At 42.2% G+C, this 27,767-nt stretch overlaps 2 protein-coding genes across 2 annotated transcripts in view; one reads left to right on the top strand and one right to left on the bottom strand.

The window, feature by feature from the left end:
* ddb1 (damage-specific DNA binding protein 1) overlaps positions 1–13,395 on the bottom strand; it is a gene marked incomplete at its 5' end in the record, with an annotated part of 50,014 nt that extends 36,619 nt beyond the window's left edge. Inside the window, 8 exons of the mRNA XM_079217069.1 lie at positions 139–222; positions 2,597–2,755; positions 7,882–7,979; positions 8,859–8,973; positions 9,910–10,131; positions 10,485–10,601; positions 11,376–11,524; positions 13,335–13,395. Coding sequence (XP_079073195.1) covers positions 139–222; positions 2,597–2,755; positions 7,882–7,979; positions 8,859–8,973; positions 9,910–10,131; positions 10,485–10,601; positions 11,376–11,524; positions 13,335–13,395 — 1,005 coding nt within the window. The remainder of the gene's footprint in view (positions 1–138; positions 223–2,596; positions 2,756–7,881; positions 7,980–8,858; positions 8,974–9,909; positions 10,132–10,484; positions 10,602–11,375; positions 11,525–13,334) is intronic.
* A 2,079-nt stretch (positions 13,396–15,474) lies between these two features.
* On the top strand, positions 15,475–27,641 carry cfap70 (cilia and flagella associated protein 70; the record flags this gene model as incomplete). Its single annotated transcript, XM_079216806.1, has 26 exons — positions 15,475–15,549; positions 15,689–15,875; positions 16,276–16,371; positions 16,528–16,610; positions 17,563–17,739; positions 17,849–18,031; positions 18,498–18,592; positions 19,068–19,146; positions 19,277–19,414; positions 19,608–19,754; positions 19,998–20,087; positions 20,204–20,295; positions 20,430–20,490; positions 20,600–20,782; positions 20,965–21,096; positions 21,218–21,346; positions 21,902–22,035; positions 22,292–22,407; positions 22,993–23,075; positions 23,840–23,953; positions 24,595–24,720; positions 25,555–25,716; positions 26,073–26,162; positions 26,473–26,574; positions 27,138–27,185; positions 27,546–27,641. 26 exons carry the CDS (start codon positions 15,475–15,477, stop codon positions 27,639–27,641), a joined length of 3,018 nt encoding a protein of 1,005 aa, XP_079072932.1.
* Positions 27,642–27,767: the final 126 nt, after the last annotated feature.

Raw genomic sequence — 27,767 nt, 5'->3', positions numbered from 1 at the left:
AGTTAAAAAAAATGCAAGTATAAAGAATTTAGGTTAGAAAGAATAAGCAGCATTCTCCGCTCATAGTTCAGTCTTTTTTTCTCCTCATGTATGAAGCATTTAGAAACGAATGTCTTAAACAGAAGGTGTGAAACCGACCTTCACTAACTGGGAGTCTCCCAGTCTGGAGCCCACGAACACCACACCGTTGTCCAAGTAGGTCAAACACTCAGCGATGGACGTCTGTCATGGGAGAGAGGAAGCGAGAGAGAGGGAGGGAGAGAGGTGATTATTTCTTCTATTTTTCTGGAAATATGACTTAAAATTAAAATAGTTGCCGATCCATTTTTGGGCCAATTACCTTATTTATCCCTTCAGCTCTAATCCACACTAATAGATTTGAAAATACTTTTTTTTATCCTTCAAATCCCCATTAAGTCAGCGTTTACAGAGATGTACCCATACATTTAGTAAAAGTGAATGAAGCTGATCCCACAAACGCATAAAACACTGATCTCAAAACAGCAAAGGGCCTCAAATTATGAAGTAATTAGTCGATCGATAACAATTCAATCAATGGCAAAGTCTCTGAACCCATGAAAGATATCGCAGCGCATGAACTTCTGCAGCCGAGTGCGGTTTTTTTGTGCATTGTCAGAAGGGAGAGAGAGAGAGACTTCCATCCCCCCCAAAAGGCAATCAAGAGAGAGGAAATGGACAAATAAGTCCAGGATTTTGGGGAGAGAGAAGAAATAATTAGTCTTCATTTATGTAATAGAAAGGAGAAGAAAGTGACATAACTGCGTGTGGCTATTAGCGCTGATTCTGAGCCAAATCGCTCATTTAAAATGTGGCAACGGTGAAGATTTCCATTTCAATAAATCTCTGTAAAGTCACAAAGGACTAAAGGACGTGACACGATTGCGACTGAGCCCACGGATGGAAGCATTGCAATATCTATATATCAGAAGTATTAGAAACTGTGAGTCTGTGATGATATTACAGGAAGAAAAATGATGTATTACGGTATACAAATAAATGGAACTATGAACACAACTCTGCCCCTTTAAATACCTGCAACTAGAACAAGTTGTTGCTCGTGATGCATTCACTTGCTTTCTTTTCGTCTCGTTCGTGCCGGTTTGGAGGCCGTCCGTATAATAACGTGTTTGTCAGCCAAACAAAACGAGCAATTAAGAGCAATCACTTTGGCCTCAAGAGGGAAGCGCTCATAAAGTCCCGACAATGACAGCAGTCACGACTTTGTTTATCGTCTGTCGAATGGAAAATAAATGTAAAGTTTGGGGCATTTTACTAACACACAGGTAGTAAATCCCCCTTCATCAGCGTGAACACTTTCCGGTGTTATTGGTACACAATAAAGAGGGTAAAGTCTGACACTTTCGATGTGCCGCCGCCTGTTGGCTGAGCAGACGGGTCCTCGGGACGAAGTTACAAATGATTTGAAAAGCAATCTGTCGCCCCCTCGGCGGGACTGCCGCTCGGCCCCGACCGTTTTCTCGGCGGCATTCCTCCTTCCTAAACCCCTCGGCGAGTCATTAGCGGAAGGTGCCACGAGCCGGAAGGTGCCACGAGCCAAAAGCTGCGCACCGTTAACGAGAGATTTAAGCTTTGAGCCCAGTATTGACTTACAGTCGTCGTCTAAATCAACCTAAAAAAATAAATGAAAAAGGATAAGCGACACCCTGGCAAGCTGGCAACAAAGATGTGGGTCTTTTTCTTTTTCTTCTCATCTTCTCTACAAGTGTAGACGGATCCATTATTCTCCCGTCAGGGCTGTAAACCATTAAAAACTCAATCGTTACAGAGGGAACGGAGAGGAAAGGCAGCAGGAGGCCAATTAGGGAGTGAAATTAGTCTCAAAATGGTCACAACCGTCGATCCGCTGATCCTCAAGTTCAAATGATCCAAATGTCTAAATGGATTTGCGACATTCTGCTGCATTTATTTACGGATTGTTAGATGTGCGTGCACAGATCAGGTCACATTTGCGTGTGAATCTGTGTGGAGAGGAAGAGTCTCAAAGCTCTGAACCGTGCGCTCACATGAACAGTCTGTAAATCAATCAATACATTTATGTTTTAGTTATTTATACAGCCCCTTTTTAAAAATAATTTAAAAAAAGACTAAATGAAAAGAGGATGAAGAGATTAATGCAAACCCGATTAAGTTAAGATGAATAAATAACTAAAATAAAAATTGTGAAATTAGAACTAAATAAAATAATAAAAATGTTTAAAAATACTAAAAACACATGAGAACCTGTAAAAAAAAAATGTGACGTAATAAGCAATAAAAATTAAAAACATAAAATTATAAAACACTATTAGAAGCCATACTGTATATTCAGTATTTTCCGACATTTGGATACACAGGAAACTTTTTTCCAAGGTGTAAGTTGATGAAGTATTAAAGTATTAATAATGATTCAGGTTGTGATGTGTGCATTGGTTCTACACGTGTCCACACATTTGTAAATGCCATTTTTCATATTTTGTGGATGATTCGATACACAACCGTGACCATTTTGAGACTCGTGTGGGTGGAGAAACAAGATAAACGGAGACAGAGAGACGGAGGGAACCGGACCGCCGACCTCTCCCAGCAGCTCCACGTGCAGGTCTTTGAGCGCCACCGTGCCGTCCATCAGCTCCTCCTTCTCCAGCAGCAGCATGAACAGCCGGCCCTCCATGTCCCCCAGCAGGTAGCGAGAGCCGTTGGGGTCCACCCGGTTGTGGCAGACGATGGTGCTTTGCTGCAAAGAGAGAGTGGAACAAATCATTAAAATTACTCCGACAGAGGAGGAAGTGGGAGGAGCTACAAGAGAGACCTTCACGATGTTGTATTATGAAATCACGGTTCTGATTTTCTGCCCCGCCCCCTTCAGGAGACCGGAGTCCGGAGTCTATTAACTCCAATGGACAGGTGAACAGATTAAGACTGATTGTTTCGCGCCATTGTCATTTGAGTAAATATTGGACCCATTTTCCAAAAGATACACATCTTCCGAACAGTCAGAAACTGTAATTACATTTTTTTTCACACCCAAATCAGGAGGAAATGTACTTTGTTCAAGACCTTTCTCCGTCTCACGTTGAGAAACGTCCCAGTTGACACGTGTTCAGGTGTGCGATGGATCTGTAAAACTCACGGTTTGGATCGTTGATCTTACTTTTTACAAGATTGCTTTTGTAAATATCATGATATAACGTTATAATTTCACTGAACAGGAGCCTGAACGCATCATTATGTAAGTGAATGGAAGCTCAAAACATTAACTCTTTTTGATTTCAACCTGGGGATCCACCAAGAGAAAGAATGAATCTCCCGATGGAATATTTTTACAGAATATCGGGAGGTAAATGACAGGCAGTAAAAGTGTATTTCACACTTTGATGGTGAAGCCGTGGCTCAAATGTGTGCCAAACCAAGATGGCGACGACCAAAAAAACCAAGGTGACATTGATGGAATAAATATATATATATATATATATATTTATATATCAAGATAGCGACGACCAAAGAACTAAGATGGCGACGACAAAAATGCTAAACTTGCGTCCTCAAATCGGCACGGAGACTACGTCTACTTATTATACAGTCTATGGTTGGCGCACACACACACACACACACACACACACACACACACACACACACACACACACACACACACACACACACACACACACACACACACACACACACACACACACACACACACCTAGAACGAGTCATAATTAGTTGGATTAGTTATTAGTTATTTTGAACCTCTAAAACTTCTTCATGTATTCAGCTACAGAAACCGTTCAACTATTAAAATATTCAGCTACTTAAGGACACTCCAGCTCTATATATCTCTTCATATACATATTTAACTATTCACATTTTTGAATTATTAAGCTTTTTATGAAAATCTTCAAATCATCTTCAACTTTCAAAGCTTACAGGTTCTGCATACGTTCAGCTAAAGACACCTTTTAAAATGTTGCCAAAACCTTCAGCTATTATTCTATAATTTCATACTCAGCTAAAATCCGCTATCTTTTCAAATATTTAAGCTTCAGCTTTTAGCATTCCAACGTATTTTCAGCAGGAAATGCAATTTCTAGTTGGACTTGGCATTAAACTCCCGTACTGTGACTGAGCTTCTTCTGCTTTTCCTTCGACAGAAGCTGTCGTCATTGTTGATGTCCGCAGTGAAAAGTAGAGTCAATTTCTCACTTGGTGGAACCTTAACTCATCCTCACAACCCTCCCGCCTGCTGTATGGTTTACATCGTCAGTCAAACCTGTGGATCACTGGTGTTTTCCTAAACCTTTTTTCTGGCGTCGCTCTCTCGACTAAATGGCAGGTAGTTTACTTTTAATTGCGCCGTCACACCTGCTGTTGGGTTCATTTGATCCAACCAAAGGAAACAGTTAAACCTTTTTTCTTCTTTTCAGTACAAACGGCAGCTGTCCTCAAAGTACAAGCTGTTGCCTGCAGTATACTTTCTACTTCCTCCTTGAACTTTGACCTTCTTGCTCAAACTTACCGTCTTCACTTGACTTGGCGTTGCATCAGAATTTCGACACGACGGAGTTCGCACCAACGAACCGTTGTAACCGAGCGCAGCAGACTACTGAGGATTGTTTCCTCATGTTCGAGCGAAGGCACCCTTAGTCTGCTGGTTTAACTCGGCAGACTCCCACGCTGGCAGAACGTTTTTGGTGTCTCCCATTTCGTCTTTTCCACTTCTGTGCTCGCGCGTGACAACGTATAATTAGCTGCCAGAAATGCTGTTATACGTCAACACGTATTCCTCCGTTTACCTGACACCGCTGAGAGGATCATGTGCTTCAGCGGAATACTAATGTTACATTGATTAGGGAGGGGTTGAAAAACGTCCTGAAGCGAACGGTTTCATTAGTCCAATAGCACCAACAGATGTACACGATAACTCTTCCCGCGAACATCTGCGGCTCGTGAGGCCTCGGTGAGAACCGATCAGCAGGAGCCCGATATGAGCCGGGGAGACGGCCTGGAAGCATGAACGGGAACCGGGTCTAAATTAGTACAACCCGGAGCGGCGATAAGGACCGGAGTCAACGGCTCTGCTATCGGTACTTTAGAAGTGACGGAGTGAGACGTCCTCATCTGTGTGAGACACACACACGATTTAAAGTGTGGTTACATTTTACTCCAGTAGACGCTGAGAACGCTCGTTGTCTAAATGTAATAAAACCCTCACACGTAAAGGAGGAACCAGCAGCCGTTCATCACAGCGTTTGGCCCACAAGCAGAACATCAATCTGCACAAACAGAGTTTCCTGCCGTTTGTCCTCGTCCACCGCCGGTAAAGTGCTGCCTACAGAGTTTGATCAGAAGAACAGGCTAAGAAAGGGAAGATCACCACTTGGTTGATCTTTGATTTCTTCGTTCTGAAGCGTTTGGAACTTTTTTTGTATCGCCGCTCAAGAAAGACGGTTTGTTTACATACAAGAATAAAAAAACGATTGATTATTTTCTTAAATCAATAGGTTTCTTTTCGCCCCTCACAAAATAAACAAATATAATCAATAGGCCATATCGATAAGAGTACTAGTGTCAATAAGAGTACTAGCATCAATAAGACTACTAGTATCAATAAGAGTACTAGCATCAAAAAGAGTACTAGCATCAAAAAGAGTACTAGCATCAAAAAGAGTACTCGATAAGAGTTCTAGTATCGATAAGAGTACTAGCATCGATAAGAGTACTCGCTAACAGTACTAGCATCGATAAGAGTACTCGCTAAGAGTACTAGCATCGATAAGAGTACTCGCTAAGAGTACTAGCATCGATAAGAGTACTAGTGACGATAAAACCTCTAACGTTACTCACGCTAGTGGTGTTGGGTTTTGTGAGGAGAACAACAACAATATTTTCTAACTCACTTGGATTTCGATAAGTGTCAATAATAGAGAAGTGCAAAAAGCAAAGTACGTATGTGTAAGTATATGAAGTGTGTGAAGTTTAGGTAAACATAAACGTGTACAGTGATTAATCTACAGAGGATCTGGCAAGAGGTGACTTAAGTTTAATTTAATTTCCTAGATAATACTCTGTGCTATACATATCTTTCATCCCAGCTATTTGTATTTTAGTGTATATATATATATATATATATATATATATATATATATATATATATATATATATATATATATATATATATATATATATATATATATATAGAGATCACACAGACACATCTTCTGAAAACATCTGCATCCATGTGACGATCCTAATCAGCAGATTAACGAACCCGCTTTTACTTCCTGCTCTGAGCAGCGCCGGCTGTTCTGGTCTGGTGATGGTTACTATTTCATCCCAAAGACAAAGATGTGCAACTCCAAATTAAAAAGCGTCTGAACAACTTGAGATGTTCTGCTCCAAATTGCACGAGGGCCTCAGTAACCGGGCGCTCTAATTATGGAAGCCGGATGCCTTGGAGCGGCTCCTCCGGGCCTCGAGCTTCGCCGGGTGTGAGCAGACTACAGAGCGGCTCGCGGGCGGCTCGCAGGCGGCAGCTTCATCTCGATAAGGCGCCGCTGAACGCATCGCAGCAGCCGCTAACCTGCCGCTCAGACATCAAGCTCAAGATTCGTGACAAACACTCTCTGAGGCGTAAACCTCGGGGTCTCCCAAATGTACCAAAATACCATTAATGCGTTCGCATAACAGATTCTGATGACTGCTTCCACCGACAGCGTATGTTAATTAACTCGCCGTGCACCTGAGACCCTGCGAGTATTTACCCAACTTTATATTAAAAAGATAACAGCCCAATTCTGGAGACTATTATGAACTCTGGTACAGATAAGGAAAGCCATTACGGTGCATTACATCAACTCTGCATGAGGCGTTCTATTATTCATGACTTTATTTTGAGTGTCCTTAATTCAGAAATGTGTATATTTGTTGGCATGTGAATAAAACATTTATATGAAAGAAAATGTGCGTTGCGAATGCATAAGATAAAACTCACGGCTCGGATTTGAGTCAGGGATCAGATTGACACAAAAGAAGAAGAAAAAGGAGCAATTATAACTTTCAGAGATTCCCTGATCAGGTTGTTTTGCTTCTGATAACTATTGCCGATTGTTGATGATCAATATCGGTTAATTTTTCACCATCGCCTGCAAAATTCTCAATGTTATCCTTTTACTTTGTTCTAGTCATATATTGTGGTTAATGGCATAAAACACACAATTCAAATGATTAGGAAATAAAAGATTGTACTCTTAAATGATAAAAAAAACATCTTTATTCGTAGTTTAAATTACGTATTTCAGTGTTAGAAAGTTAAACGGGTCATAATTCATCTCTAATATCTATTTTTATGTTGCTGTGAAAACATCTCCTTCAAACAACTGTTTATTTGAACACATCGCGATACCGTTATGATCAACCTTCGCCCCATCTATCCTCATTGTTACGGAGGGAGCTTGAACGCATCGCAATGTAACTGCACGCATGCTCCGTACATTAGCCGTTAGCTCCGGTGCTGCTAACGCTAACAGCTCTCCTCCAACAATGTAAACCTATCAGGCATTAAATCTCATCTCCAGATTGCATATTTTTTTTACTGAATATCCGATAACGATACTGTAAAGATTTCACACTACGATGGTTAAACTGTGCGATTAATCCTCTGTTTACGTGCGGCGCCTTCCTCAAAGAACATTATTATCACACTATTAAAAACAACATATTTCTTGTTGTGTTACTGATAATTCAACACTATAACATGCTGCAACTGGAACATCAAGCTATCCTTCCTTTGGACCCCTGAAGGGTTTTATTGAGCCAGACGAGAGGAACAGAGCTTTATTAATGTCCACTGTGTGACGTCTTTACCTTGATGGTCGGTGGTGCAATGGCCAAGTATTTGTCTCCGTTGTGGTAGGTGATGGACTCCTGTCCTATGATTATAGCGCCACCAAATGGCTCCGGCACTGAAATGCAAGCACAAAGGCAGACTTTTAATTAAAATCATTATTTTCACGATCAATTCATCCAGAATACACAGAGTTCTGAGAGGAGAATAAAAGCCTCAAATATGCATCGCAAAACATTTCCCTTCTGTCTGACACAGCATTCAGCACCGATTAATAACTCTCAAAATGAATCTGTTCATCTTGTTCAGGGGTTCTCCTCCTGCTCCAGAGAGCATTGTCAGCGATGATCTAGCTGGCTTGTCTCCATGAATTAATACGCTCCACTCTGGGGAAATTTGATTTAAAAAGACTCAGAAATGATTAACGTCAACTCAAGCGACTGAACCAAACACGCTCACCAATGTAACACATTGTTCGCTCGTTTAAAAACGGGTCGTGAAGAAAGAAACGTCATGTAAAGACATGCCACCTGCAAGGGGGGGCCATAAGCTACCATTTGATATGTGTGCAATATGATCCTGAACATAACTGAGCCCGTTCAGATGGCAACGCTCTGACAGATGGATAAGTAGTTCATTCTCAGCTAAAGAAAAATGTGTAAAAATAAGAGCATCTTGAAACTATTTAGCAGAACATTTTACTTTTTCTCTCATTTGTGTTTTTATTTTTACTGGAAAATTGGTCAACTATTTTCCAGGTTGGGGTTAGCGAGGAAAGTGTTTTTCCTTGATTTATGTGTAGAACTAGTTTTAAATCAGGTCTATATTCAGATGTTTTTTTTAATCCTGAAAGAAAACAATCATGCTACTATAATCTAGGTAAAAATCAGGTGTTAGAAATATCATTACCAGTGCTGTATTTTCCATTGATGTACTAATTAATGAATCAACTTATCGTTTCAGTAATACATGTATATAGTGTATAGACTCTGATTACCTGGGATGACCATGGAGGCCTCAGCCTCCACGTTCTCCTGTTTCCAGGGGCCCTTGTTGAACTCCTTCTCCCTCAAAGAAACCTCGTAGGTCTTCACATGGCGTCCCTGGGGGTCCTGCGATACACAAGAAAACATGTAAACGAGGACAGAATGACAATAAGTTTTGGACCTCTAGTTGCAGTTTGTGCAGGTGACACAACACACAGTCCCACCAATCATGTCACACCATCACAGACTTTGTACAAGAGGCGGACGTTGGTTTGTGTACTGCTGTTTTTGAAGCCTCGCGTTCGACATCTTGCAACCAGAAGTGACGCGAGAGGGCGGAGCTAAGTCCGACCGAACATTGAAGACATTTTTAGGCAACCAAAATTGTGACAATACATTTTTATGAACTGAAAAACACACAGAGAGGGTTACAGGGTTCATACACATTCGGAACAATGGGTTTCCATGACTTTAAACCAAATTTCCATGAACAAACATTTTGTGAACTCTTGGTGTAAACATGAAAAAGTGACAATGAGAATCAAAGCATACAGCTAACCTTAAATGACACAAATGAATAAAGACAATAGTTTGATTAAAAGAATAATCATTTATATAGATGCCTGTATGTATGCCTGATTACATTTTGAATGTCTTTCTTTTAAAAGTATATTAATTATTTCAAACTCAGCGTAAATGAACGTCATGAACAGATGAATGTAACACATTTACATGACTTTTCCAGGCCTGGAAATAACCATTTTAAAATCCCATGACTTTTCCAGGTTTTCCACGGCCATACGAACCCTGGGGTTAACAACACCGACAACTCCCAAACGGGAGGCGACCTGTCAATCACAAGGTAGCCCCGCCCCTAAAGCATACTCTGCTTTACGGTCTATTTGACTCTAAATGGATTTTTTTTAAAGCACTACAGGTATATAAATTTAGAATTTTTGATTGAACTGTCCCTTTAAACTATATTACAATGTTGTACAATCACTACAGGCTTGAGACGATGCTTAACAAATACAAAAGTCCCCTCCGGCCCTCCTTCAGTACCTGGTAGATGAAGCAGACCGTCGGGGCCTGGCAGCCGTACAGGAAGTGAACGTCGATGACCTGCAGCTCCTCCAGTCGGATGTTGAAGGCCTTGAGCTCGCGGTTGTCCCGGTCCAGTGGGATCACCTTGAACAAACCGTCGTACAGCCGCAGGCCGATCATGCGGCATTCTGGGTCCACGATGCCGATGATGCCCGTTTCTGACGGACGCCCGATGCGATCCTGCAGAAGAGGAAATTGGAATAGGAAGTTTCAAGGCCAGCAGGGCACTTCTGACTAAATAAAAAAAATCCCATTTGGTGGGTTCTCAAACTGTTAAATAAAACATGTCTCAGCTTTTACACTATAAAAATGAGAATTCCACAACTTTAAACCCAATTAAATAAAATTACTGCCAGACTTTAGTGACAATGACACTGTGTGCAGCATTTGGCTGAATTAAGAGAGTCTAACTGAAGTTTGATGAATGAGGGTCTATCATAGATATCGAGGGTGAACCGGTGCTTTAAACCAAGATTAATTCAGGTCAGACGACATGACCGCACAGTGAGCTCTGCAGACGGTCCGAAACGCACCTGGACGTTGCCGTGGGCCCGGGTGATGATGTCGATGCTGTCCCCGGTCTGTTTGTATTCCAGGATGCAGGCGTTGTACTTGGATGTGAGGATGAACAGCAGGTCTTTGCTCTCACCCTGAGAGTTAAAAAAAAAAAAAAAAAAAGGACAGCAAAGTCATTAAACATGCAGAGGCTGGCTTTCAATTGAACTCCAGCAGCCTAATTAGTATGGGCGGCCTGGTCCAGTCTGAATCCACAACAAAACCTGTTCTACAGGGATTATTGTCCTTTTTCTTTTTTCCCAGAGCATAGATTTATAATTCCTTTACAAATAATTAAGGGAACCACATACTAATGAATGAATGAATATATACTTTATTAATCCCCAAAGGGAAATTTTGTGTCAAGTAGCAGCCATTTACACAGAAAATAAGATAAGATATAAAAACAACAGGGATGAAAGATATATACAATAATAATAATAATAATAATAATAATAATAATAATAATAATAAAACGTGTCACATACATCTGCCAACAACACAGAAGAATGTGAGGAGAAGATCTCATCTAATCAAAGCAAAACGTTTCATTTTTTCGTGTCAAATCTCCCAGAAATATATTTGACGCCTTTTTTGGGGGGTTATTTTATATCTTGTTTCTTAATGTGCATTCTGTCTCAAAGAAGAACGTTTCTTACCTAGTTAAAAAAGGAACTTGACTTTATCACCATAACATAAAATAAAGTGGGGATGTCTGACCTCTACAGGTCATAAATGAAAACAATGATGGATTATTTTGAGGGAATACTCTAATACAGTCTTCAATAAAAACGATAACAGTTATTTCAACAGACCACAAACTTTTTAAAATAAACTTTATTGCTGCCAACAACGACGACGACACCCACCTTTGGCCTGAAGAGCTCCATGACGGCGATCTTCCCGTACATGCCGACCTCCTTGACGGGCCTCAGCCCCTCCGCTGTCACCACATAGATCTCCAGCCGGGTGTTTTTAGCGATGAGCAGATTGAGGTCATCCGCAGAGGTGAAGTGGCCTGGAGGCACAGAGGCATTTATTAGTTTAGGCGGAGGAGAAGATGACCGAGAAAGGTGGACAAACATAGGCGATGGAGCCGAGAGAAATATTCACAACATGAAAAAGAAAATCCCAGAAAAATAGTTTTTATTGGTAGTGTGTGTGGTGGTATAGTATTATATGTATGTATTATATTTATTAAGACACTTGTGAGTCCAACATTTGAAGCTTTAGTGTGATTATTTGTGGAGAAAAACACTCCCGTTTTACAGATCTGTCACTTGTGAAAAATCCTTAAAATAAATCATGTTAGTGACTAAGAATTTATTTGATCGAGGACAACAACTACTTTCAGTATGGATTAGTGCATTAGTTATGACTTAAAACTTACTCTGATGGTTTTACGAACAATCAAATATCATAAATTACTTGAGCCCTAACTGGCTGTGATGCTTTAAAATAATAATAAAAAAAGTATTTTAAATACAATAATATACTTTAACACTATAATAATGTGAGAAAAGCCAGAAAAGACTCAAACAACTGGTTTATTAAATCAACTACATGGTCAATTGTTTTGATTAATTAATATTAAGTGAAAACCCAAATATTTGCTTGGTGTTTTTAAAATGTATAAATACCCCCCCCCCCCCCAAAAAAAATCAGTCAATTAAAGAAATGATTGAAACATTCAATCATAGAAATGAGTTAACAGTTGCAGACTTTATATGTGTATGCTGTCCCATCTATATCCATAATGAAAACTTCATCAGAAAATTGTGAATTATTAAGAAGTCCTGCAGTGAAGCATCTACATGCTGAGAAATGAGGATGTTTTTTTATTTGGCTGTTGAACTTTTAATTTAATTTTGACATTTCTAACTAAATAATAAGATCCCTGCCATACGACCTCTGAAAACAAGGCATGGGATACAAATGATAGTACTAGTAGTTCAGCTAGTAGTGAGTACACACACACGCATATATATGCATCAACATACACATATGCATCAACATATATATATATACATACACACACACACACACACATACACATATACAGTGTATATATGCATCTACACATAGATACAGTATATGTATATATACACATGCATACATACACACACACACAAATATATACATTCATCTTCATACATATGTACATATATGCATAAAGGAAAAGGAAGGTAGACATTGAGTAGACATGTCATGTCACGTGTGCATGTCAAACTCTCGGATTAACTTTATTGGATTATTTCAGCATCACATCCACAGGAGAGACGTGCTGAGACTAAATATATATTCAATAATCGTGATTTTAGCTCCAGTATCTTCGCGGCCCAGACGCGAAACGACGACTCCATCTTTCTTATCACGGTCACACGTTAACACGGCTTTACCAAACTGTGCGGAACAGCTGTGCGAGTGAGAGAACATGAATAAGATAGCATACCCTTTTTTAAATATATATATATATATATATATATATATATATATATATATATATATATATATATATATATATATATATGGGGAGGTAGAACCAACAGCTGCGGTTTGATTCCGAGAAGAAGCAGCAGCAGCGTGCGTTACACCGGGACATTGCATGAAAACAGGGCGACAGTGAAACGTGCTGATAAAACGTCGTGTTGATTAGTTGTTCATAAGCATGCACGTAAACGTTTGGGTGAGCAAAACAACAGCTGGCGGCAACAACAGGCCGCTTTCTGGAGCACTTGGCTGGCAGCGCGGGAGCTCCAGCTAGCACGCAGGTGGCGAAGAAAACAACACACAGCAGATATACATACATAACGTTATTATGTGTTTACCTGTGACGCAGGCGTTCACCGCCGTGGGTTTCTGGGCCGTTACCACGTAGTTGTACGACATTTTTTGTTTGACAACAACAAAAGACAAACACCAGAGGAGTGTTTTTAATCCCGCACAAGTGGCAAAATCATTGATAATAAAAAAACTTCCGGAAGTAGTTAGCGGAGACGTTTGAGCGTGGAGCGTCGCGCGGAAGCGACCGCCGAGGCTGCAGCGCCCCCTGGTGTCTGGGAAGGCTATCTCTACGGTTAAAACCATTAAAAAGAACATTAAGATATGATAAGATAACATAATCCTTTATTACTCCCGCAGTGGGGACATTGCATGATTACAACAGCAGACACAAGTGCATACAAGAGACACATAGTAAAATTAAAATAAAAACAAGTAAGATAAAATCAGTAAAGAATCAACAATAGCAGTATTTATACAGACAGAATAAAAAAGTAGTTAAAATGTATTTATATTGCACCAATTGAATTGGTTTGAGTGACCAAAGTGATTGAGTGTTATTTGTTTTATATTGAAGTATAATTGTGTGGTACTTGTACTGAACTTGAGTATTACGATTTTCTTTGAATTTATACTTCTATTCTATTATTATTTAGAGGGAAATGTTGTACATTTTTACTCCTCTGCATTCAGTGGTGGTGAGAGAAGTAAACTCATTGTTTGCTGAGGTAAAAGTAGCAATATTCCTTAGTTTTAATTAAATATATTTATTTATAGAATGATCTCATTTCCCACAAGAACTAAAGTAATAAAGCAAGGTACATAATAATAAGGTACATAAACAAACACAAACAGGTCAGAGGAGTACAGGAAATAGTTTATGTTTACGAGATGAAAGATAATGGAAGAAGATTAAAGATATTTCAGATAGCACCCTAATTCGAATAAAGGATATTTTGTTCACCCGATTGATGAATGATGATATTTCCTGTCCTTAAGGTTTTCAGTGTGATAATGTGTGGAAGTTGTTTCACTTTTATTTAAGTTGCTCAAAAGAACAAGACATAATAATTGTGAGCTACTGCAGATCACAAAGAAGAGCTCACACAAATGTCTCAATAGCCAAATATTATATAAATGACAGAAAATATTGCGTCTAGTGTAGGACCGCATCACTCATATTAGGAGGCTGACTGAGAAAATAGACGATCGCTTATCCCAACTGAGGAATCACACACAATATTACACATCTTCTTTTTGACTTCAAAATGCCCTCTATGATCTGTTGCACCGTCACCTGTGAAGTTAGCCTTGAGAGCAGTGACCCCCGCTGGCCCTTTAGCACCCTACAGAGTTATTAATATATAATTTTCTTGAATAGTTGCAGGAGAAATACTGCTGCCATTATGGGAATGAATAGTGAAAGCAGTAGGACAGTCTATTATTTCTTACTTTGATCCAACATGAGGAGGGAAACTGACAGCAATATTAAAATGTAATATATAAATAATAGCAATAATACTATGTGTAATTTTTCTTGAATAGCTTTCCCTGTTGGATAAAACATCAACTTAAAAAGGCAGAATCTTTCAAATGCTGTAAGATCATGCAATGGCAATGCAACAATAAAAGCAGATAGTACGTGTTACATAATTAATTTAGTTGTTATTTAGCTTTAGACAGATAGATAGATAGATAGATAGATAGATAGATAGATAGATAGATAGATAGATAGATAGATAGATAGATAGATACTTTATTAATCCTGCAAAGGTAAATTGTTTGGCTACAGCAGCATGTATAGAGGTAAAGCAATATTACATATATTAATGCTTAATATATTCAAAAAATGGAATATAGTCATATCAAATGAACTAACAAAACACTAGTGCAAATATCTACCCAAACAAACAAACAATATAATATAACATGTATGACGTTAAGTTGCTGTTTGTTTCATCATTCAATGGTTGTTGTTGTTGCTTTGTGGTGGCCAGTTGTTTCTGTTTCAGAAGGGAAATATCAAATTATACCTGAACGCACCACCGCTTGTATCGCAGTTTCCACGGAAACGGGACTCGACGAAAAGCCACCACCAGCACAAACCTGGCGAGATAACTTTAATATTATTTAGTGTTAACTAATAATATATATGTATTATATATATATCTAATAACGTTGAACATAATGGAGACCTCTGGAAATGCCACGGAAACCAACTCTAAAACTATCAAAATAACTGTCGTATGGGGAAACAACCTGGTAAGAGCTGAACGGGTAACGGTCAACGGTTAACAGTTAACAGTTAACGGTTCACGGGTAACGGTCAACGGTTAACGGTCAACAGTTAACGGTTCACGGGTAACGGTCACACACACTCTCCGTGTCCTTCTCTCTGCAGCAGGGCAAGAGGCCCGGCAGCCTCCAGAGCTCCGTGCAGGTGGAGGTGGACGGAGACGTGCTGGGAGAGTCCGACCGGAAGCAGCTCGAGCCCGAGGAGCAGCGCGTGCACTACGACTTCACCTGCAGCCTCAACGTCCCCGGGGACGCGCGGGACCTCGGGCACGTGGCCAGCAAACCCGTCATATGTAAAATGAGTTTGTTCATGTTGGATAGATATTTATATATATATATATATATATATATATATATATATATATATATATATATATATATATAGATAGATAGATAGATAGATAGATAGATAGATAGATAGATAGATAGATAGATAGATTTATAGATAGATAGATAGATAGATAGAATTTGTTATCAGATGATGGTGATATTAGGATAATAGTTTAGCACATATCTAAATATACATAGTGTACACATACATGCAAATATACATACATATATATATATATATATATATATATAGGTTTGCCAACCATCCGAGAATCTTTTCCTGATCAGGTATCCTGTGTTGACACCAAGGCCGCCCTTCAGTCTTCACAGCTCCGTCTATTGAAAATATTTTTTGTTGCCCAGTGACGGTGAGGGAGTTCCTGCCTGAGGAGAAGAAGGTCGAGGCGAGGACGGCGGTGCTGGGCCAAGCTGTGGTGGACCTGCTGCCGCTGCTCCAGGGTACAGCTGCCTGTCAGGCGTTTGTGTGTCTTTATGTATGTTTTAGATTGAAAGCAAAACCGGTTTATCTCCGTCAATTTGACTGCAAAGAGTTTTCCCTCCATCGGGGGCAGCAGGACTTTTCACCGTTCCCCCGATTCTCTCGTCTGTCTTCAGGCCAGTGCAGCTTCTCGTCCACGGTCCCACTGAACCCAGTGAGCGTCGCCCTGGTCAAAGGGTCCTGCCCGGACAACAGCAAGGTCGGTCGGTTAAATGACCCGACGACGATGTCGCTCACTCACCGTGAAGGGCACGTGTCAGGGCTACTTTAGATGAGGGCGAGGTCACGACCCCTGTGTGCTGGCGGGTAACAGTGCAATACGGTTAAGAGGAGAAAGAGACACGTGACGTTTTACTTCACATTTCCATGTGCAATTACTCACTAATGTTCCTAAATATGCTCCCTTCGAGTTCTACATTTTGAATTTTGTGTACTTTATTTGAGTGTTATTATTTTTTAACTATACCTGCAATCTAAAAATGGATTACCAACCAGATTAAGTAGCAGCAGCCCAACAGCCCCAATCTCAAACAATAAGAGTACAATATCAACGCTGCGGTAGTAAGCTTGTTTGTGGCCTTGTCATGTATTAATACTTAACACAATTATTTGAATGGACTGACTGACCACTATATGGCCTAACCGCTAATGTATTTCCTGTAGGCCCTTTAACATCTGCCATTGATCCGAATTGAATTTAAAACATTTGTTCTGCTCTGCGAGGGGTGAAAGGTGGTTTAATTAAAGGTTGGGCAACGTCATATTGACGAGTGAGACAATGGAGATATCAATCTGTAGACCTTTTATACCATAAACGGTAATATTGCTGGTATTTATTTAGTGGATTAGCCATAAACAGACGTTTGATCTATTAATGCTTTCTCTATTAAGTTTCAAGGACATTTACCATTTCACAGTCAGATTTTTTAAAACATTTTTCATCTACAATATAAGATTAGACCCTTGTCACCCTCTGGCCACACACTTTTAGGCCACGAAAATCCCAGTGTTTGGAAATGCACCATGAAAACCTCTCGTCCTCGTTACCCTTTACGTCATCTCACAGGGATAATGTCATTTCCAGAACCGTGTAAGTCAATAAACAAGACGTGACTGAGCCTCATGGTTTGACCCCTCTCGCCCTCTCGCAGTCGACCCTGGATGTGCATGTCAGTGCGTCGAACCCGTTGCTGCCCGAGGCCGAGCGAGCAGCCTCCAACCTGCTGAAGGTCACCGTGGAGACGGCGTTCTCCGTCCCCGAGGCGTGGACGTTGCAGTCCTCTCCCTGCACGTACACTGCTGCCCTGGAGGTCCCGCTTACCGCACAGGCGAGTGCGATATTTAGTTTGGAGCCCTAAAAGAAGAAACAATCCCCATCCTCAAGTCTGAATCTCTGCAGAGCGAAACAGTTCAACTCTGTGGCTGTTCGATCACCAGAAAGATCAGGTGCTGTTGTTCTGCGAGGGGCAGCTGAAGGCAGGCGGGCAGAGGGAGCAAAATGGCCGACAGAGGAAGAGGCCCCATCAGGCCCTGCTGGTCCCGGGGAACCACTTCCGGCCCGCTGCCTTCTTCCAGACAGAGCCCGTGGAGCAGGAGGACGGCGAGCTGACGGGCTTCGAGGTGACCGAGAATGTGGCCCTGTTTGGCACGTTGTTGTCTAAATATAGACCTGTGTGATAAAGTGAAGGAAGTCACATGAGTGCAATTCATTCAATGGCCCAGACTTCAAGGCCGGGAATTAGACTGGTGACTAAACACACGAGAAGTTTAAATGCGTTAACAATATTTACAGTAAGAAAAAGTCAATATTCATGACAGCTATATTACATGATACTGTAATGATTAAAGGGAAATTTCTGCACTTTTCATGTGGATTTCCAATCAGCGTTGATGGTAAACGTGGTCGATTGAAGTCATGGATTTCTCGGTCTGCGCAGTATCGATTCAGCCCTGCCCGTCGGGCCTACATGTACCAGGATGCATTGCGCCTTGAATGCACCGAGGAGTTGATTGTGTTAGTCGACCGCGTTTACCGATCAACGCGTTGACTCGAGCGTGGGGATGAATGAGGAAATGTTGCCCACAGGTCCGGGAGTTTCGCCAAGAGGCCGAGACCGTGAAGAACCGGGTGAGCTGGGACACAGAGATGCACTGCTTCCTGGAGGCGGGAGGAAGTAACAGGTCTGATCCACACACACACACACACACACACACACACACACACACACACACACACACACACACACACACACACACACACACACCTTCCTCCTGCTATCTCAGCATCATACCTGTTGGTCATGATTTTTAAGACATTATTCTAGAAAGGGAAAGTCAGTCATCAGGTATTTTACATCTGTGCTTTCATCTAAAATAACCACATTTAAGGATCATAGCAGAGTGTACCGTAAAACCTGGCTCCCACATTCATCCCACAAGGCCAAATGGAGAGGAAAGGAGGAAGTCACAATATTTTTACTGATGCAATAAACCCTGCGTTAAAGGTTTAATGCTTGCCATGCAGCAACGCTTAATTGCTTGTGAGGGGACTGCAGGCGTCGGGCGTGGAGGTAACACTCGTATAGCACACAGGACGAGAAGTACAGATGCAGAAGAAAAAAAGATAAGATCTGACAACATGTGCATCAATGTCCAGGCTGAGGCAGAAGATCATCCAGAGCAGACTGTGGCCGGTGGAGATAATGAGGTCGACAAAGGCCGCGGAAACCAAGATGGTGAGACGGCTTTTTACACCCGAGGATGGTCCAGAATGTTTTCTGCTTTTAAAAACCTGAAGCGATGATCAATGACAGGCCGAGCAAGTTCATTAGTCCTGTGTGTGTGTGTGTGTGTGTGTGCGTGCAGCTGGCTAAGGAGAACCCAGAGATCCCCTTCCACGGCGTGGCGTTTGTGGACATGGGCCGGCTGCTGTATCCTGGAGTTTGCCGCATCCGAGGAGCGTACAGGATTCAGCCCTTCTGCGAGGCCAAGTTGCTGAACAAGGTTGGCACAAACCTACGCACGACTCGTTAGCTTTCTGGATTTACTGGATTTACTGGATACACGGCTGGACACCTTCTGGAAATACGCTTGCTGGCACCAGAGTCTGATGAAATGATCAATATCAGCTCCACCCCTGTCCACCTAAGTACAATAAACAATAATGCGTTGTTTCCCATTGATCTTTTACTTAAAGGTCAAGCACAGTGGCAGCGTGTTAAAGGAGCAGGCCAAGACTGTGGCCAACCAGGTCAAAGCTCGTTCTACCTCCGCTGCAGGCTCCTACAAGGGGAAGGCGGGGAAGGCCCCGGATGGAAGGGGAGCGAAGGAGCCGCCCAAAAAGGTCAGGAAGGTTGTGATGGTCGGAGGAAATTCATTTTTTGCATGGACTCTTAGTTTCATGGATTTTCAGGAGCTTGGAGACATACAATAAGTCTCCAACTTGATGATTTGTATGTCACATCTCACACAGATGATTCTTCTTTAACCAGAATTCCTGCAGCTTTATATTTTAGTTCTGGTGCTACATCCAGGTTGTGTTTGTGAAGGCGGGACCCTTAACGTGACCTTGTTTCCACTACGGCAGCAACCTACGAGTCAAAACAGAATAACCACGGTCGACCAGGCGTCCGACTCGGTGGCCGAAAGTGAGCCGCGCCTCAACCTGGAGGGAAACGTAAGCGTTCACAGAACGACAACACACCTGTGTGATGTGCACCATCATGTACCGGAAGCCGTGGTCATAGTTACAGTCTCATACAGATGGTAGTGCATCATTCCTGTTTATTGCAGATGTATGTGGAGGCCAGAACTTATATTATCATTGAGATAGCCTTGGAGAAACCGCTGGTGCCCAAAACATCTCCGGAGGAACTGTCCAGAAGGTGACGTGTTAAATAAATCCTCAAGTTTGACCCGGTTCTACTGGTTACCCTGTCCAGCTAGAATGAATCGTACTCATTTTTAAGGCACCTTTTGTATGCCCTCTGGCCTCTTATTGGGTGTCTAATTCCTGCAGGGTGATGGCGTTGATCCCACCCAGACCTCCACTTCCATCGGGGCCCAGCAGAGCAGAAAGAGTAAAACACACACACACACACATACACACACACACACACACACACACACACACACAACATGAACCACACACCAGCGGAGAGTTTGCTTACTTGCTGAATTCTGCCGCAGGCCGTGCTGGACTTCCACAGGCAGGTGGCCAACGTGGTGGCCCATGTTTCGGAGCAGTACGGGGAGATGTTCGGAGCCAGCTGCGAGCCGTCGGAAAACTGCAGCCGGGAGCAAATGAAGGTCCAGCTGATGGGATCGCTCAATGTCTCAGCGAAATATTTCACCTTCAAGGAACAGATGAAGGTCAGGAGAAACCCTGAGTGGATCTGTAGCCCATCAGATTTTTTTATTTTTTATTTATGTACTGCGGGGGTGGCTCTTCTGTAACTGTTGGACCACATAAACGTGTGTGTGTGTGTGTGTGTGTGTGTGTGTGTGTGTGTGTGTGTGTGTGTGTGTGTGTGTGTGTGTGTGTGTGTGTGTAGCATGCAGTGGTGAGGATCGTACGGGACAAGATGCAGCGGACAGAGCCGTTCACTGACCCTCAGGAGCTCAAACTTTTTGTCAGCGAGCTCTATGTCTACCTGGTGGACGAGATGCACATAGCTCACAACAAGGTAGCGCACACACACACACACACACACACACACACACACACACACACACACACACACACACATATACATATGTAGATATATATAGATGTATTTATGTTCATTGTTATCCTCTCCTCTCCAGATTTATTCACGTGACGTCGCTGATGACTCCCTCGATGAGATCCAGTTGAGTTCTTCTCAGCTCCAACGTTTTGCCAAAGAGGCTCAGCTTACTGGGGATTATCAGCAGGCTGTTCAGTACTACCAAGAGGTACAGTAGTACTAAAAGGAGTTCTCGACTCTCTTTATACTTCTGCTCCTCACTCGTGATAGATGAGGAAAAGAACTCGCTGGAAAAACCTCAAACATATCTATTCGTCCCCTTTTTTCAGGCCTCTAAATGGAGTAGTTGGCCTTAATGAATGAATGAATATATACTTTATTAATCCCCAAGGGGATATTTTGTGTCGCGTAGCAGCTATTTACACAGAAAATAAGATAAGATAAGATATAAAAACAATAGAGATGAAAAGATATATGCAATAATAATACTAATAGAATAAAGTAAATAACAACAACAATAACATAGCTGGATGAAAGAAAGAATAACAGAGTATTCATTTAGGAATTAAATTAAATTAAACTTAAACAGTAGAAGTGCAAGAGTGCAAGTATGTATGTGCATATTAAGTGTGTGAGGTGTAAATAAATAATGGACACACTGGCTTCTGTTTGTCTGTAATAATAATAATAATATCTATGCAGATGATGACTAGATGACATAACGGCTGGTAAAAATGAGTTTTGTTTTGTTGTTTTCCTGCAGTTGGCAGTGAGGCACCCGACTGAGCCCTCCCACAAGTTTGAGTGGGGAAGCCTTTACATGCTGACCGGAGACCACATGAAGGCCAGAGAGTGTTTCCAGGACGCCGTGTCTGTCCAGCCGGCACACCAGCCCAGGTTAGAAATGCTCCAGTTACACAAAAAACATAAAATATATATACAGCCATGAGCTCAACACTGAGGTCCAGAGTCTGAGTACTGTGTACATCAATGAGAATAGAATAGTTGTTCCAGTTCTCCAGTTCCTCTACTCCTAACCAGTGCGACATCGTTAGTGGTTAAACACTCACCTCCACCTCACGGTTGCTCATGGTCCATAGCTAGCGGTCCAATAATCGTAGACCTGTGTGTCTGTGTTCTCCTGTTCCTCCAGCCTGATGATGTGCGGCGTCTTGGCGTCGATGTTTGAGCGCCACACGGAGGCCCAGACCTTCCTGGAGAGCGCCGCCAGCGTGGAGCCGCCCAGCGTGGTGGCCTGGACGCTGCTGGGTGAGACGCGGTCCTCCTCTCTGCTCTCGGACCTGAGAACCGGCTGCTGTCTAGGAACACATGCGTAGCGGCGCGATTTTGTCACATCTGCAAAACTTTGCAGGAAACATGTAAAAGTTACAACAGCGAGCGTAAAAAGGAAGAAAAATTACCTCTTTTTTTTCAAGTTTGAGACAAATATCTTAATTTAGTTGATCAGTCTTATGGGTATTATATATATACGACTAATTTGTCTCTTCCCGATTTTACAACACCGGCCCGTGATCACAAGATGGTCTCTAGTTTCTTTTATTCTTAATTTAGAGGTAGTAATGAGCCCCATAGTTTCACTCCCTTTACGTGGGTAAGTCTGTCTTTAAAAGCTGATAACTTTCAAATCATCAGTCTAATTTTAAGTAAAGAATTTTAGTTAGTGTTAAACCTAATGCAAATACACAAAAATAGTAAATATTTAAAATGAAAAATCAACAACGTTCATTTCAGCCGTCACAATCTCAGACCCGACAGAACGTGAGCGATAAAGACAAATGCATGCTGGGAAATTGCACAATTGTTTAATCTCAGGTTTCTGGCTCCGCTGTACAGGTTTGCACCATGAGATCCAGAGCGAATCCATCCTGGCTGAGAGGGCTTTTCTGGAGGCCAGGAGGCAGCTGAAGGGAAAAGAAGCAGAGAGGCCAACACAGAGGGAGGAGGAGACGACGGACAGGGAGGAGACGACAGACGAGGAGAAGGAGAAGGAGAAGGAGAAGGAGAAGGAGGATGAGAAGGAGGAGAAGGAGAAGAAGGAGGATGAGAAGGAGGAGAATGAGAAGAAGGAGGAGGAGGAGGAGGAGGAGGAGGAGAAAGAGGAGGAGGAGGAGGAAGAGGAGGAGGAGAAGGACAAGGAGAAGGAGAAGAAGGACCAGCGAGAGGATGAGGAGTCAGACTCGGCTGCATGCCAGTCTCCCACCGATAAGAAAGGTGCAGCTCTAGTGGGATTTAAAGGGATTTAAACGCCTCTTCATCTCATGTGTTGGTTTCCTCTCGTCACGTGGAGGGAAACCAGGCATGACAAGACTTTTAAACAGAAAGGCAAGAGGCCACGTCCTTCTAGTGGATCTCGTCAACTTTTTTATTAGTAACATTTATTATGAGATTTCTAATAACAGGAAATTGTGCATGTTCAGTGTGAAATGGTCAACCAATAGTAATGGTTTGTAGTTTGGGTTTTATCTCTACCAATAAAATCTTAAATGTTGATTTACAAAACGGTGCCACGTGCATCGAGAAGCTGAAGCTGAAGCTTAAGCTACACAGTTTAGATTGTTTAGACAGTCTGTTGGTAGGACCATCGAAAAAATAGCCATCGGCGCTTGCTACCTGACAATGTTACTGTCATTTTCTCTCAGACCCAGAGAATGGAGGAGACCAGAACCAGAACCAGGACCAGGACCAGAACCAGGACCAGGAGCAGAACCAGGACTCCAGATCAGCTCCAGCTAAACGCTCCTCCACCATTTACACAGAGACGGTTCGGTTCCTGCTGCAGAACTCTGCTCTGCAGGTACACACACACACACACACACACGCACACACACACACACACACACACACACACACACACACACACACACACACACACACACACACACACACACACACACACACAGACCAACCAGCTGGACTCACAGCGGTCAAATAGCGGGCAATCTCAGTACTGCTGTTGTGATTTATGACCACTATTGATGCTGGTCAGCCTCAGACATTTTTTTTTTATATGACACATTTATACATTTATTTTAACATGCTAAAGTAAAGTTTCCACATAAGTTAGGGGCTCTCAGATATCGGGCCGATACTGACACAAATCAAATTTCAAATAATATATACATTATATAATCTGATTCCTGTTTTTCACCAAGTTGTTGGAGTATGATTTATTATTTTAATAGTAAATAACAATTCAATAGATTTGTATTTTATTTATTTGTTACAAAGTTAAGAATGTTGAAGTGAAGCCTGACGTTGCCGTACACATAAACGAATGACCCCGGTCTGATAAGCACACAGCTTATCCAACGCTGGTCTCAGGTCGATACTCGATAAAAGCCCAGGTGTCGCTGTCGGGACTGAAGAAGTGAATGAAAATGAAACAACAAGATGTCCATGTCATGTTGTGCCTGTACCGTGTCTCGCTGCCCTCAGATGGCGGAGCGAGCTCTGTCCCTGGAGCTGCTGTCAGACGGCGGCCGCAGCGTCTCCTACCTGCTCCTCCTGGCCCGGCTGCAGCTGCTGCGAGCGGACCACTGCGCCGCCGCCGCCAGCCTGGAGGTGGCGCGCTTTCACAGCGACCAGGTACTCGCACTCCGAGGTGTTAATGCATAATAGTTATTGGATGCCTGGTGTAGCGTCCGGAAGAACTTAGTCAAACAACTTCTCTCGTTCTCTGAATTAATTTTCCTTGATCGCAAATAAAGTAACAAGAACTGCAATTGCGATAGCAGGGAGTCGACCAGTCAACACGCAGGGAGACCGTCCAAAAACACCACGAACAGCCGGAAGTTCGGCTCTTGAATACACGGTTTTCCGTCATGAACATCTAACATTTAATTGGCTCTAGCTTGTCTAAGAGGAGGAGAATCGTGTTCTCATCTTTTCTCACAAGGCTGGAACGTGCAACGACCAATCTGCTTCTCTAATGTCAATATACTGATAAACAGGTGTGACCGGACTGTTCTCACAGAAACTTCTCACAGAAAGTATTTGTTAAACTGACCTCCACAACCTGAACTCTAACAGACATAAGAATTATGACATGCAGAATATCTACAGAATATAACGATTTATATGATCAGAGGGATGAGAGCAAAGATTTCGGACTTCTTTCCCCCTCCTGTTGTTTTGAAATCGGCAAAAATGTAATTGACCCGGTGATTGGACTTTGAATAAATTACCGTACGTATTTACTGTCCTTCTGACAGTCAGAAATGTCCTCTTCATTGGTTGTAGTTTGTTCTTGGATCGTTTACTTTAATGGATGTATGGGAATCTGCTCATTTTGCTTTATTTGTTAGTATTTGCTCATGCAAAGTCAGCAGCAATAAGCAGCTGATTAAACTACAGCATCTCCTCTGAACCCTGATCGGTTTCCCACCCTGCGAGCAGGAGGCGGACGTGTGGGCGCTGAACGGCCACTATCACTTCCTGCGGGAGGCCTTCACTGAAGCCCGGGAGAGCTACGAGTGGAGCCAGAACTTCCTGCAGCCGCCGTCCGACTCTCATCTCGTCCTCCTCCGCCTGGGATCCATCTGCCTCCAGCAGGAGAAGGTCAGATACCAAGGAGAGCTTCAGTTCACTCAGATAGTTCTCTCGTGTTCTTAAGTCACAGTAAGGTTTACTAGAATAGCACAAACTGGCCCAAGAGGTCAGGAACAATGGGGTTCTTCCTGGACAAGTTTAACTTTGCAGCACGATTATGATGACGTTTCAAATGTGTAAACCACGTGAGTGTGTCACAGGGGAGAAATCACAGAATGATCATTTAAGTTCTTGGATGTCACTACAAAACATCTTGTTTGAGGCTACTAAATCCCTTTGTGTGTATGTGTGTGTGTGTGTGTGTGTGTGTGTGTGTGTGTGTGTGTGTGTGTGTGTGTGTGTGTGTGTGTGTGTTTATCTTTCAGTTTGAGCAAGCCAGAGGTGTCTACCTGCAGGCGTGTGAGAAGTCTCCCTCCTGCCTGACCTGGCTGGGCCTCGGCACCGCCTGTTACCGAGTAAAACGACACCACGACATATTTAGACGCAATTTAATTCTGGTCTAGAAATGATAGAAAGCGGTCTCTTATTCACACACTGCATCTTGTGTTTACGGCACTTAACGGTTGGGGGTTATTTCTTCATGGGAATAAATCCCGTCCTCACATTGGAGACATTGCAAGGGTCCTGTCCTCATTCTGCTGGGATCAAAGCTTGCATTACTTGAGTACGCTGGTTCGCCTCCAGCTGCGGAGTTGTGTGTTCTCTTACTTTGAGTGTGTGTGTGTGTGTGTGTGTGTGTGTGTGTGTGTGTGTGTGTGTTCGTAGCTGGAGGAGCTGCGTGTCGCTGAGGAAGCTTTGACTGAGGCCAACCATCTGAACAGCCAGAACGCAGAGGTGTGGGCTTACCTGTCTCTGATCTGCCTCAAGGTGAGTGATGACCTGAAAAAACACACTTGGCGCGTCCCAGTTCAGACTCGGCCTCCACCTGAAGTCTGCATGTTCAAGACACAAGGGGCCGACACTAGAAAACGCCCCGAAGAAATGTTGCTTCTATTTAACCAAACACGGGCCGGTGAATCCTTATGTATTTCATATCCCAGCATCCTTTTGCTCATGGCTTTTCAGTGTATTGTGCATTTATTTTGGAGGTCCTTGGCATGAAAAAGAGAGCTGGAGTATTTATTTTTTTTGCTTTATTTGTGTCCATTGTTTACTGCCCCTCTGGGCAGCGGGGCAAAAAGTTCAATAAATAGTAAAAAGTTAAGTAAACAGTTATAATTGTACGTATAATACTTGTAATGCTTCGACATAAGAGAAGAATTTAGTTTTGCTTTTGAGAGGCACTTTGTAACCTCCGGTCGTCGCTCTGAGTCCAAAATGGCCGGGGGCCAAACCTTTGTGACCTCTGTCCCTAATAAGGGCAACTGGATTTTCCCCGGGCAGTTTCACAGGAACCTGAACTCACCATGCAATTACCCTTTTGTTTTCAGTCGGGCAGACAAGAGGAAGCAGAGCAGTTTCATAAATATGCAATGAGGGTGAGTTCGTCTTGTGTTTTTTATCCCGTGTTTAAAGTGGAGCTGGGATCAGCTTTTTAATTTATTGTTAATTGTTGATAATGCTGAGAAGTAGTGAAGAAATACACCTCCAACAAATTATTTTGTTCGATTATTTAGTATTATTTGAGTTTGTAAACTACTGTGTTTTTTTTTCATCCTATAGCATTTTATACTTTTTTAAACTGAAAATGAAAGAGTTTTATTTAGATTTCCTATTTTCTTTAGTTTTGTTCAAACACAAACAAATCTAGGCCTTTGTCGCCATATAAAGTCTGTTTTCATCGTCACTTGAAGGAACTCCCAGCTGACGGAAACCTTTTTTTCCTCATCTCTCTGCAGTTCAACCTGAAGGATTCTCTCCTCAAAGAGTTTGGCGAGCTGAAGGACCGGCTCCGCTTCACTCAGCTGGTGTCCTGCTTCAGAACGAGCTCATGAATCCAAAACAAAATACAAAATACAAAACGCACACGTTTCAAAAGACATTTTTTTTTATTGTACTTTAAGCATTCAACTCTTCTTGTGACGATGAAACGCGGTCAGATTTCACGGACCGCTGTCGAT

This window comes from Taurulus bubalis, assembly GCF_910589615.1.
Source record: "Taurulus bubalis genome assembly, chromosome: 4".
Taxonomy (NCBI): domain Eukaryota; kingdom Metazoa; phylum Chordata; class Actinopteri; order Perciformes; family Cottidae; genus Taurulus; species Taurulus bubalis.
The sequence above is the reverse complement of the archived record's forward strand: the minus strand, read 5'-3'. Positions and strand labels throughout refer to the sequence as shown.